The sequence below is a fragment of the Oncorhynchus clarkii genome, chromosome 23, assembly GCF_045791955.1.
Source record: "Oncorhynchus clarkii lewisi isolate Uvic-CL-2024 chromosome 23, UVic_Ocla_1.0, whole genome shotgun sequence".
Classification (NCBI taxonomy): domain Eukaryota; kingdom Metazoa; phylum Chordata; class Actinopteri; order Salmoniformes; family Salmonidae; genus Oncorhynchus; species Oncorhynchus clarkii.
In genome coordinates this window covers 9685213-9698510 of record NC_092169.1, presented here as the reverse complement: position 1 = coordinate 9698510, position 13298 = coordinate 9685213, and the positions used below count along the sequence as shown (strand labels likewise).

The 13298-nt window shown below is 44.4% G+C and overlaps 1 protein-coding gene across 1 annotated transcript in view; it reads left to right on the top strand.

Annotated features, from left to right (window-relative positions):
- The window catches only part of LOC139381592 (PDZ domain-containing protein 8-like), a 61353-nt gene that overhangs the window by 15284 nt on the left and 32771 nt on the right, over window positions 1-13298 (top strand). The window contains exon 2 of the mRNA XM_071125243.1: window positions 10165-10293. Within this exon, the coding sequence (XP_070981344.1) occupies window positions 10165-10293 (129 nt within the window). The remainder of the gene's footprint in view (window positions 1-10164; window positions 10294-13298) is intronic.

The following is a 13298-nucleotide window of genomic DNA, read 5'->3' as shown; positions in this document are numbered from 1 at the left end:
CTTGCAACATTGTGTAAAATATTCGGGACCCTCAGAGTTTCCGGGGCCAATAAGCTCGGGACAGACACACAGCTGTAGGCTATTTTGCCCAAGGGAAAATAAGTAATCTGGTAGACTTACACTATATATACAAAAGTATGTGGACACTCCTTCAAATTAGTGGATTCGGCTATTTCAACCTAACTTGTTGCTGACAGGTGTATAAAATCGAGCACACAGCCATGCAATCTCCATAGACAAACAGGCAGTAGAATGGCCTTAATGAAGAGCTCAGTTACTTTCAACGTGGCACCAGCATAGGATGCCACCTTTCCAACAAGTCAGTCAAATTTCTGCACTGCTAAAGCTGCCTCTGTCAACTGTAAATGCTGTTATTGTGAAGTCGAAACATCTGGGAGGAACAAAGGCTCAGCCGCTAAGTGGTAGGCCACTTTGGGTTTGGATGCCAGGAAAACGCTACCTGCCGAATGCATAGTGCCAACTGTAAAGTTTGGTGGATGAGAAATTATGGTCTGGGGCTGTTTTTTATGTTTCGGGTTAGGCCCCTTAGTTCCAGTGAAGGGAAATCTTAATGCTATAGCATACAATGACATTCGAGACTATTCTGTGCTTCATCTTTGTGGTAACAGAAGTGGCACTCCTAGTGGCCGGGGACTTTAACAGGCAAACTTAAATCAGTTTTACCAAATTTTTACCAGCATGTCACATTTGCAACCAGGGAAAAAAAATCCTAGACCACCTTTACTCCACACACAGAGATGCATTCAAAGCTCTCCCTCACCCTCCATTTGGGAAATCTGACCATAATTATATCCTCCTGATTCCTGCTTATAAGCAAAAACTAAAGCGGGAGTGACTCGCTCAATACGGAAGTGGTCAGATAACACGGATGCTACGCTGCAGGACTGTTTTGCGAGCACAGACTGGAATATGTTCCGGGACTCATCCAATGGCATTGAGGAATACACCACCTCAGTCATCGGCTTCTCAATAAGTGCATAGACGACGTCGTCCCCACAGTGATTGTATGTACATATCCCAACCAGAAGCCATGGATTACAGGCAACGTCTGCATCAAGCTAAAGAGTAGAGCTGCCGCTTTCAAGGAGCGGGAGACTAATCCGGACGCTAATAAGAAATTCTGCTATGCCCTCAGACGAACCATCAAACAGGCAAAGCGTCAATACAGGATTAAGATTGAATCCTACAACTTCAGCTCTGATGCTCGTCAGATGTGGCAGGGCTTGAAAACTATTACGGACTACAAAGGGAAACCCAGACGCGAGCTGCCCAGTTACCAGACAAGCTAAATGCCTTTTTTATGCTTGCTTCGAGGCAAGCAACACTGAAGCATGTATGAGAGCACTAGCTGTTCTGGATGACTGTGTGATAACGCTCTCGGTAGCTGATGTGAACAATACCTTGAAACATGTCAACATTCACGAAGCCGCTGGGCCAGACGGATTACTAGGACGTGTACTCCGAGCATGCGCTGACCAACTGGCAAGTGTCTTCACTGACATTTTCAAACTTTCCCTGACTGAGTCTGTAATACCTACATGTTTCAAGCAGACCACCATAGTCCCTGTGTCCAATGAAGCGAAGGTAACCTGCCTAAATGATTACCGCCTCATGGCACTCACGTCTGTAGCCATCAAGTGCTTTGAAAGGCTGGTCATGGCACATATCAACAGAATCCTCCCGGACACCCTAGACCCACTCCAATTCGCATACCACCCCAACAGATCCACAGATGACGCAATCTCAATCGCACTCCACACAGCCCTTTCTCACCTGGACAAAAGGAACACCTATGTGAGAATGCTGTTCATTTACTACAGCTCAGTGTTCAACACCATAGTGCCCACGAAGCTAAGGATTCTGGGACTAAACACCTCCCTCTGCAACTGAATCCTGGACTTCCTGACGGGACGCCCCCAGGGGATCAGAGTAGCACTGGGGCCCCTCGGGTGTGTACTTTAAGTTTGCTGACGACACAACAGTGGTAGGCCTGATCACCAACAGCAATGAAGACGGCTTATAGGGAGGAGGTTAGAGACCTGGCAGTGTGATGCCAGGACAACAACCTCTCCCTCAGTGTGAGCAAGACTAAGGAGCTGATCGTGGACTACAGGAGAAGGCAGGCCAAACAGGCCCCCATTTAACATTGACGGGACTGTAGTGGAGCGGGTCGAGAGTTTCAAGTTCCTTGTTTTCCAAGTCACCAACAAACTATCATGGTCAAAACATACCAAGACAGTTGTGAAGAGGGCACGACAATGCCTTTTCACCCTCAGGAGACTGAAAATATTTGGCATGGGTCCTCAGATCCTCAAGGTTCCACAGCTGCACCATCAAGAGCATCTGGACTGGTTGCATCATCGCCTGGTATGGCAACTGCTCGGCATCTGACCGTAAGGCGCTAAAGAGGGTAGTGCGAACGGCCCAGTACTTCACTGGGGCCAAGCTTCCTGCCATCCAGGTCCTATATTATAGGCGCGTCAGAGGAAAGCCCATCAAATTGTCAGAGACTCCAATCACCCAAGTTATAGACTGTTTTCTCAGCTACTGCATGGCAAGCGGTACCGGAACGCCAAGTCTAGGACCAAAAGGCTCCTCAACAGCTTCTACCCCTAAGTCATTAGACTGCTGAACAATTAATTAAATTTACATTGAGTCGACCCCCCCCCCCCCCTCTCCTTTTGAACACTGCTGCTACTCGCTGTTGTTACCTGTGCATAGTCACTTCTCCCCCTTGATAAATATAGATTACAATGGAATTTTTATTGATTGAATCCATTTTAGAATAAGGCTGTAACGTAACAAAATGGCTGTAACAAAACAAAGAGTCTAATTACTTTCCGAAGGCACTTTATTTGCAACTGCTCAACTAAAAAAATATTTATTGACCAAACAATCGACCAGTCAACTAAATGGGGTCAGCCGTAATGTCAACATGGAGGGTAAAATGGGATTTTAAGATATTGAATTTGGACAATGCTAGATAAGAAAAGATCAGTGTTAGCTGTGAATTTCAAAACAAATCAAATCAAATGTTATTTGTCACATGCGCCGAATACAACAGACCTTACAGTGAAATGCTTACTTACAAGTCCTTAACCAAAAATGCAGTTTTAAGAAAATTACCCCCCCCCCCACCCCTCCCCCTTAGCAGTCAGTCTTATGGCTTGGGGGTAGAAGCTGTTTAGAAGTCTCTTGGACCTAGAATTGGCTCTCCGGTACTGCTTGCCGTGTGGCAGCAGAGAGAACAGTCTATGACTTGGGTGGCTGGAGTCTTTGACAATTTTAAGGCCTTCCTCTGACACCGCCTTGTATAGAGGTGCTGGATGGCAGGAATCTTGGCCCCAGTGATGTAATGGGCCATACGCACTACCCTCTGTAGCGCCTTATGGTTGCATCACCATCTGCCATATCAGACGGTGATGCAACCGGTCAGGATGCTCTCGATGGTGCAGCTGTAGAACCTTTTGTGGATCTGGGGACCCAGGCCAAATCTTTTCAGTTTCCTGAGGGGGACAAGGTTTTGTCGTGCCTTCTTCACGACTATCTTGGTGTGCTTGGACCATGTTATTTTGATGGTGATGTGGACGCCAAAGAACTTGAAGCTCTCAACCTGCTTCACTACATGAGAAAGGGGAGTTCTCAGTCCTCCTTTTCCTGTAGTCCACAATCAATCAAATGTATTTATAAAGCCCTTCTAACATCAGCTGATGTCACAAAGTGCTATACAGAATCCCAGCCTAAAACCCGAAACAGCAAGCAATGCAGGTGTAGAAGCACGGTGGCTAGGAAAAACTCTAGAAAGGCCAGATGCTAGTAAGAAACCTAGAGGAACCAGGCTATGAGGGGTGACCAGTCCTCTTCTGGCTGTGCTGGGTGGAGATTATAACAGAACATGGCCAAGATGTTCAAATGTTCATAGATGACCAGCAGGGTCAAATAATAATGATCACGGTGGTTGTAGAGGGTGCAACAGGTCAGCACCTCAGGAGTAAATGTGAGTTGGCTTTTCATAGCCGATCATTCAGAGAATCTCTACCGCACCTGCTGTTTCTAGAGAGTTGATAACAGCATGTCTGGGACAAGGTAGTACGTCCAGTGAACAGGCCAGGGTTACATAGCCACAGGCAGATCATTTGAAATTTGAGCAGCATCACGACTTGGTGTACTGGCGACACCAAGGAGTCATCAGGCCAGGTAGTCCTGAGGCATGGTCCTAGGCTTCTGGTCCTCCAAGAGAGAGGGAGACAGAGAGAGAAAGTGAGAGAGAAAGAATTAGAGGGCGTACTTAAATTCACACAGGACACTTGCTAAGACAACATAAATACTCCAGATATTAACAGACTGACCCTAGCCCCCGACACACAAACTATTGCAGCATAAATACTGGAGGCTGAGACAGGAGGGAGACACTGTGGCCCCGTCCGACGTTACCCCCGGACAGGGCCAAACAGGCATGATCTAACCCCACCCACTTTGCCAAAGTACAGTCCCCATACCACTAGAGGGATATCTTCAACCACCAACCTATAGTCCTGAGACAAGGCTGAGTATAGTCCACGAGGGGGGGGGGGGGGGGGGGGGGGGGGGGGGTGTGAGCGCCAACCCGGACAGGAAGATCACGTCATTGACTCAACCCACTCAAGTGACACACCTCTCCTAGGGATGGAATGGAAGAGCACCAGTAAACCAGTGACTCAGCCCCTGTAATAGGGTTTGAGGCAGATAATCCGAGTGGAGAGATGGGAACCGGCCAGGCAGAGACACCAAGGGCAGTTCGTTGCTCCAATGCCTTTCCGTTCACCTTCACACTCCTGGGCCAGACTACACTCAATCGTAGGACCTACTGAAGAGATGAGTCTTCAATAAAGACTTAAAGGTCGAGACCGAGTCTGTGTCTTTCACATCGATAGGCAGACCATTCCATGAAAATGGAGCTCTATAGGAGAAAGCCCTGCCTCCAGCTGTTTGCTTAGAAATTATAGGGACAGTAAGGAGGCCTGCATCTTGTTACCATAGCGTATGTGTAGGTATGTACGGCAGGACCAAATCGGAAATGTAATGTAAAGCCCATGTAGTGCTTTGTAGGTTAGCAGTAAAACCTTGGAATCAGCCCTAGCCTTAACTTCTTATGGCTGGGGGCAGTATTGATGAATTAGGTGCCCAGAGTAAACTGCCTGCTACTCAGTCCCAGTTGCTAATATATGCATATTATTAGTATATTTAGGTCGAAAACACTCTGAAGTTTCTAAATCTGTTTGACTGATGTCTGTGAGTATAACAAAACTCATATGACAAGCAAAAACCTGAGAAAAAATCCAACCAGGAAGTGGGAAATCTGAGGTTGGACCAACTCCTTCCCTATTGAAGATACAGTGGGATATTGGTCATGTTGCACTTCCTAAGGCTTCCACTAGATGTCAATAGTCTTCAGAACCTTGTTTGATGCTTCTACTGTAAAGGAGAGGCTCATAAGGGCTCTTTGAGTCAGTGGTCTGGCAGAGTGCCACAAGCTCGTGACGCTCGTTCACTTGAGAGTTAGCTCGCAATGGAACATTGCATTTCTGAAGACAAAGGAATTCTCCGGTTGGAACATTATTGAAGATTTATGTTAAACATCCTAAAGATTGATTCTATACATCGTTTGACATGTTTCTACGGACTGTAATGGAACTTTTTGACATTTCGTCTGCTCCTAGTGGACGCCCATCGTGAGTTTGGATTTGTTTACAAAACGTGCTAACAAAAGTAGCTGTTTGGACATAAATGATGGACATTATCAAACAAAACAAACATTTATTGTGGAACTGGGATTCCTGGGAGTGCATTCTGATGAAGATCATCAAAGGTAAGTGAATATTTATAATGTTATTTCTGACTTCTGTTGACTGCACAATATGGCGTATATCTTTTTGGCTTGTTCGGTCTCTGAGCACCGTACTCAGATTATTGCATGGTTTGCTTTTTCCGTAAAGCTTTTTTGAAATCTGATACACTTCTCCTTAATGCAACCACTGTATCTAAAGTTCCATGCATAACACTTGTATTTTCATTAACATTTATTATGAGTATTTCTGTAAATTGATGTGGCTCTCTGCAAAATCACCGGATGTTTTTGGAACTACTGAACAATGCGCCAATGTATACTGAGATTTTTTTAATAAAAATATGAACTCTACCGAACAAAACATACATGTATTGTGTAACATGAAGTCCTATGAGTGTCATCTGATGAAGATCATCAAAGGTTAGTGATTAATTGTATCTGTTTGTGATTTTTGTGACTCCTCTCTTTGGCTGGAAAAATTGCGGTGTTTTTCTGTGACTTGGTTCTGACCTAACAATCGTTTGTGTTGCTTTCGCCGTAAAGCCTATTTGAAATCGGACACTGTGGTGGGATTAACAAGAAGTGCAAATTTAAAATGGTGTGAAATGCTTCTATGTTTGAGGAATTTTAATAATGGGATTTCTGTTGTTTTGAATTTGGTGCCCTGCACTTTCACTGGCTGTTGTCATATCGATCCCGTTAGCGGGATCTCAGTCCTAAAAGTTTAACAGAAAGCCAGTGTAGAGAGGCTAGCACTGGAGTAATATGATTATTATTTATTTTTTGGTTCTAGCCAAGATTCTAGCAGCCGTGTTTGGCACTAACTGAAGTTTTTTTTGTGCTTTATCCGGATAGGTGGAAAGTAGAGCATTGCAGTTGTCTAATCTAGAAGTGACAAAAGCATGGATTATATTTTCTGGACAGAAAGCTTCTGATTTTTGCAATGTTAGATGGAATAAAGCTGTCCTTGAAACAGTCTTGATATGTTGGTCAAAAGAGAGATCAGGGTCCAGAGTAACTCCGAGGACTGTACAACCATCAAGATAAATTGTCAGATTCAACAGAAGAGTTATTTGTTTCTTGGGACCTAGAACAAGCATCTCTGTCTGAGTTTAAAAGTAGACCTCTCCTTTTGTCTTGATCACGTTAAGGGAGAGGTGGTTCTTCTTGCACCACATGGTCAGGTCTCATTGTTGTCGGTGATCAGGCCAACCACTGTTGTGTCATCGATAAACTTAATGATTGTGTTGGAGTTGTGCCTGGCCATGCAGTCATGAGTGAACGGGGAGTACAGCAGGGGACTGAGCACGCACCCCTGAGGGGCCCCCGTGTTGAGGATAAGCGTGGCATATATTGTTACCTACCCTTACCACCTGGGGTGGCCTGTCAGGATGTCCAGGATTCAGTTGCAGAGTCACTGGTGTTTAGTCCCAGGGTCCTTAGCTTAGTGATGAGCTTTGAGGACACTTTGGTGTTGAACGCTGAGCTGTATTCAATGAACAGCATTCTCACATAAGTGTTCCTTTTGTCCAGGTGTGAAAGGGCAGTGTGGAGTGCAATTGAGATTGCATTATCTTTGGATCTGTTGGTGCTGTTTGCCAATTGGAGTGGGTCTAGGGTTTCTGGTCTAATGGTGGTGTATTGAGCCATAACCAGCCTTTCAAAGCATTTCATGGCTACAGACGTGAGTGCTACGGGTCGCTAGTCATTTAGGCAGGTGTTCTTGGGCACAGGGACTATGGTGGTCTGTTTGAAACATGTAGGTATTACAAACTTGGCCAGGGAGAGGTTGAAAATGTCAGTGAAGACACTTGCCAGTTGGTCAGCGCATGCTCGGAGTACACGTTCTGGTAATCCGTCTGGCCCTGTGGCCTTGTTAATGTTGACCTGTTTTAAAGGTCTTACTCACATCAGCTGCAGAGAGCGTGATCAGACAGTCGTCCGGAACAGCTGATGCTCTCATGCAAGTTTCAGTGTTACTTGCCTCAATGCGAGCATAGAATTCATTTAGCTCGTCTGGTAGGCATGTGTCACTTGGCAGCTCTCGGCTGTACTTCCTTTGTAGTCTGTAATAGTATGCGAGCCCTGCCACATCCAACAAGCGTCGGAGCCGGTATAGTATGATTCGATCTTAGTCCTTTATTGATGCTTTGCCTGTTTGGTGGTTCGTTGGAGTGCATCGCGGGATTTCCTATAAGCTTCCGGGTTAGAATCCTGCTCCTTGAAAGTGGCAGCTCTACTCTCCGTGTGAATGTTGCCTATAATCCATGGCTTCTGTTTGGGGTATCTACGTACAGTCCACTGTGGGAATGACGTCCTCGATGCACTTATTGATAAAGCCAGTGACTGATATGGTGTACTCTTCAATGTCATCGGAAGAATCCCAAAACATATATTCCAGTCTGTGCTAGCAAAACAGTCCTGTAGCTTAGCATCTGCTTCATCTGACCACTTTTTTTTATAGACCGTCACTGGTGCTTCCTGCTTAAATGTTTTCTTGTAAGCAGGAATCAGGAGGATACAATTATGGTCAGATTTGCCAAATGGAAGGTGGGTTAGAGCTTTGTTCGTGTCTCTGTGTGGAGTAAATGTGGTCTATTTTCTTTCCCTCTGGTTGGACATTGACTTGCTGATTGAGATTTTAAGTTTCCCTGCTTTGACTTTTGGAGATGAGTTAGGCTCACAGAACTAGAATGAGTTATACGTTTTTCCTATTCAATACGTCTATGGTTAGGTTATCTCACATCTTCCATGTTAGATTATTATGAACAGTTACACAAAATCTTATCTGGTTTAGAATGCGAGGGGCTTCAGGCTAGAAATAGCATCAGGCATCAATTACTGGAAAATAAAGGCATACGTGTGGACCCAAACAGCATGAGGTTCTTAATTATAATGAGTAAAGGGAGTTGCACACTGTATATTCAAGCTCCCGGTAATTTATTGGGTGAACCACCAACGTTTCTGCGTCACTGTTTTGCTCAGTTGGTGCTTTATCCAATAAATTACTGGAAGCTTGTATATGGAGTGTGAGGCTCTCTTATTTAATAGCATACTGTTTACTCACCGTTAGTCAGCACCTCAAATAACTATTTTGCGTGCGTGCCAGCTCATGCTTTTTATTACCTAATTACAATGAACCCATTATTTACGGTTTAACCATCTGCCTTACTGCTGCTTTTAGCCAATAACCACACCCAATTGCGGAAGTCACAGTGCTGGGACCAAACATTTTGTGAGGGTGTCTGTGTGTATGGTCAGGGAGAGAGGTTGTGCGAGCAACGGGCAGGAGAACGTCATGTTCGGAGAGTTGGTCAGTGTGTGAGTAGAAGAGTGTGAGCTAGGGCGAGCCTGGGAGATGGAGAGCAAAGCTGTGAGTGTCTTTCTCAGCCCCGCATTGGTTGAGGTCAGCCTCCCTGCTGTGGAGCGAGAGCAGGAAACAACCAGGGTTTGTTAGATAATCTGATCCCAGCAGGATATGGATTTCCTCCTGCCTTTCCTACCTGCCTGCCAACTGGAACTGTGGGGCTCCTGTAAACGCTCCTATAGCATCTCCAACATTTCTTATCTATCTGTTCTCCATTTTTCCCCTACTTTTCCTCATCTCACCATCTTCCTCATCTCTACATCATCCCTCCTTCATGTTTCAACTCCATATCCTCTCAATCTCTTATTTCCTAAAATGTTTATTTTCTCCTCATTTCTCTTTCTACTTCATCTCTTCTTCTCATTGTCTTCTAAATTCCCTTTTCCAACCCATTCATTCTCTGAGCAAAGAAGTGCCCTTATTACTGTGTAATTATTCCTGTAATTAGAATGTAACATATTACACTAATTTATTACACACATTGATTCAGTGCATTCTTTTTTTTTTGTGCCTTTTTATATCTGTAGTCCTATACTGTGTGGCTTTGTTTATGTGTAGGTGTCGTGAAGAAGCCGTCAATAGCAGCTTTAGCATGCGTTTTAGACTGTTGGTTGTCTCTAGTTTTATCACTGAGCCTGTATTTCTGTCACTTAAGAGAGACAATCCTGAGGATGCTGACAAAGCAGAAATGCTTAACGATTGTGTCTGTTAATCTGTTGCTGTGGGCTAACAGCAGATCATCCTCTGAAACGTAGATGTTACCCCCAATGGAAAAGCCAGAGGCCTATGCTTCGATTGTCAAACACGGCTAAATGTTGTTTTCAGTTAGGCCCCGAGTTCTTTCAAGTGTAGAATCCCTCAGCAGTTATAGTCTCACTGAAATCACTAACAGTATACAACAAATGTATAATAATTTACTCACTCACTCTACCTTTTTGTGTTTTTCCAGATACAAACCCTTCTTCCCGTTCCAAGTGCAACCTTCCATTGGATCCTCCGCCTGTGACTTGGACCTCTCTGTTCAGGACTCAGGATTGGCTGAGGGTCGGCTTAGGGTCACCCTCGTTGAATGTAGCAGGTAGGATGACTCATTCTTGGTAATATTTGAGAGGGGGGGTGGGGTGGTATTTCCCTATGCATTACAGCAATCCCCCTTTTATCAGAGAATATATCAAATAATATAATTATACTCAAACTAAGTCAACCCTTCCCGTGTTGTATGTAGTTAGTGTTATGATCCTAACAGGCCTATGAGACCTTAAGAATGAAATGCTATTGATCATCATTATTAGTAGTTCAACAGTACTGGTCTCCACAGCTTTTCTGCACAGGGATACTATATACTTTATATAACACACACTATGTTCAGCACTTTTTATGCAGAATCATAAGGTAGGCCACCCGCTGTGTGTATTCTAGCCTGGTTTGAGCTACTTGACAGGTTAGGATATATCTTATGGTGAAAACCACTTTTATTACATAAGTATTAAAAGGACCTAAGATGTCTGGACTATATCTTAACATTGCATTTGTCACTAGTATCTATGCTAGGTGTTCAAGCCTGCTCTTCATAAACAATCAAGGCCTTTTATTCTCTAGCCACAGAAAGGAAATGCAGCACTAATCAACTTAACCTGCAGGGCTACAAATTTACCAGGTGATTGACTTACCGCCTGCTCAAACTAACCTAATCCGTTTGGGCGACAATGCCTACCACAGTTTCAGGCTGACTACACCGCTCACGTCGTGTGCGCGCAAAATAAATTTAGACATGCATGTTATTCAATTATTGCACCCACACTGCTCGCGCGCGCCAATGAGCGTCTGCGTTGCCAAGGGCTAAAATAGAAGTCCGTTCTATTTCTGATGCAGATCGTACTGCAAGTCCTGACTCGCCCATCTCCTCATTGATTTATAGAAGCAGCTATCCATGTGCCATCTCCTCATTGGTTACACCCACGTGGGTGACTGAAAGACAAACGAGGTCAGTGCCGGTAATGCACCTCATTTATAAAAGTTGCCAATCGCCATATAAAGTCAAGAGAAGAAAAAGCCTGGAAGGAGGAGAGATGACTAGAAACGATTTGGTTGACCATTTTATGTTTGGTTTAATTGGCGGAGTAGAGGACCTTGTGCATTTCAGGTAAAATATCAACTCAATGTTTATATCCCAGGACAAATTAGCTAGCAACAGCAAGCTAGCTAAATAGGACAAATTAGCTAGCAAGTGCAAGCTAGCTAGATAAATTGCCATAAATGTTTAATACTTTTCAACCGGTCCCTAAATTAATATAATTGGTTCAGAGTTTGTTTTGACATTTTAACCTGCGTGTCGTGATCGCATTTGGTGTGGGGGGACAAAATAAATGTATGCACGATGGCGCACGCGCGTAGCTGGTTTGGTTTCCATGTTAGAGGGCGCACTTAGAAAGCAGCCCTTTGTCTCGGGGTAGGTGATGTATCCCTTCACTAGTCTCCTCTCCCTTCCTGAAACACACCCACTTCTGCACTGGGCTAGGGCTGTTGCGGTGACTGTTTCACCACCTCATGACCGCAGTAAAATTCCATGTGACTGTTGAGTCATGGTAATCTCCTCTTATGCACACTGGACATGCTTTAGTAGTACCCAACTTGCTAATGGCATAACGGGCTCTATTGTCCCTCTAACCACTCTGACATCAATGCAAACGGTAACGAAACAGTGCTTTCTAAGGTGATGATTAATTCAAAACACACATTGGCATATTAGGGCTTATACAGCCGCAGAGGCTTATGAGCGCAAGCATGAAATAAAAACCTGAATAATGACTCTGCCGTTATACAATATATAACCTACAGCATATTACGCATGGCAGAAAAACAAGAAACTAAACTGATTTTAAGATGCCTTTGGTACATAATTGGTCTAGCCTATACTCCAAAATTATACAAATTAGAGTAATCGCTTTTGAGTGTGGACAGTTATTTATTTATTATTATTCATACCAGATGGTGTGGTTACCTTATGCTACGTTCCAAAATGTCTATCCAAATAATTTTTTATTGCTCACATACACATGGTTAGCAGATGTTAAAGCAAGTGTAGCGAAATGCTTGTGCTTCTTGTTCCGACAGTGCAGTAATATCTAACAAGTACCCTAACAATTTCACATCTACCTTATACACACAAGTGTAAAGGAACTAATATGAATATGTACATATAAATATATGGATGAGCGATGGCCTAAAGGCATAGGCAAGATGCAGTAGATGGTATAGAGTACAGTATATACATATGAGATGAGTAATGTAGGGTATGTAAACATTATATAAACTGGTGTTGGCAGCAGCCACTCAATGTTTGTGATGGCTGTTTAACAGTCTGATGGCCTTGAGATAGAAGCTGTTTTTCCAGTCTCTCGGTCCCAGCTTTGATGCACCTGTACTGACCTCGCCTTCGGGATGATAGCGGGGTGAACAGGCAGTGGCTCAAGTGATTATATTTTTGGCCTTCCTGTGACATTGGGTGGTGTAGGTGTCCTGGAGGGCAGGTAGTTTCCCCCCGTGATGCGTTGTGCAGACCTCACTATCCTTTGGAGAGCCTTACGGTTGTGGGCGGAGCAGTTGCCGTACCAGGCGGTGATACAGCCCGAAAGGATGCTCTCGATTGTGCATCTGTAAAAGTTAGTGTTTTCGGTGACGTGCCAAATTTCTTCAGTTGAAGAGGTGCTGTTGCGCCTTCACAACACTGTCCTTGTGGGTGGACCATTTCAGTTTGTCTGTGATGTGTACGCCGAGGAACTTAAAACTTTCCACCTTCTCCACTACTGTCCCGTTTCTGTTTCTTGAAGTCCACGATCATCATTATCGTTTTGTTGACGTTGAGTGTGAGGTTATTTTTCCTGACACTACACTCCCAGTGCCCTCACCTCCTCCCTATAGGCTGTCTTGTCATTGTTGGTAATCAAACCTACCACTGTAGTGTCGTCTGCAAACTTGATGATTTGAGTTGGAGGCGTGCATGGCCACGCAGTCATGTGTGAACGGGGAGTACAGAAGAGGGCTGGGAACGCACCCTTGTGGGGCCCCAGTGTTGAGGATCAG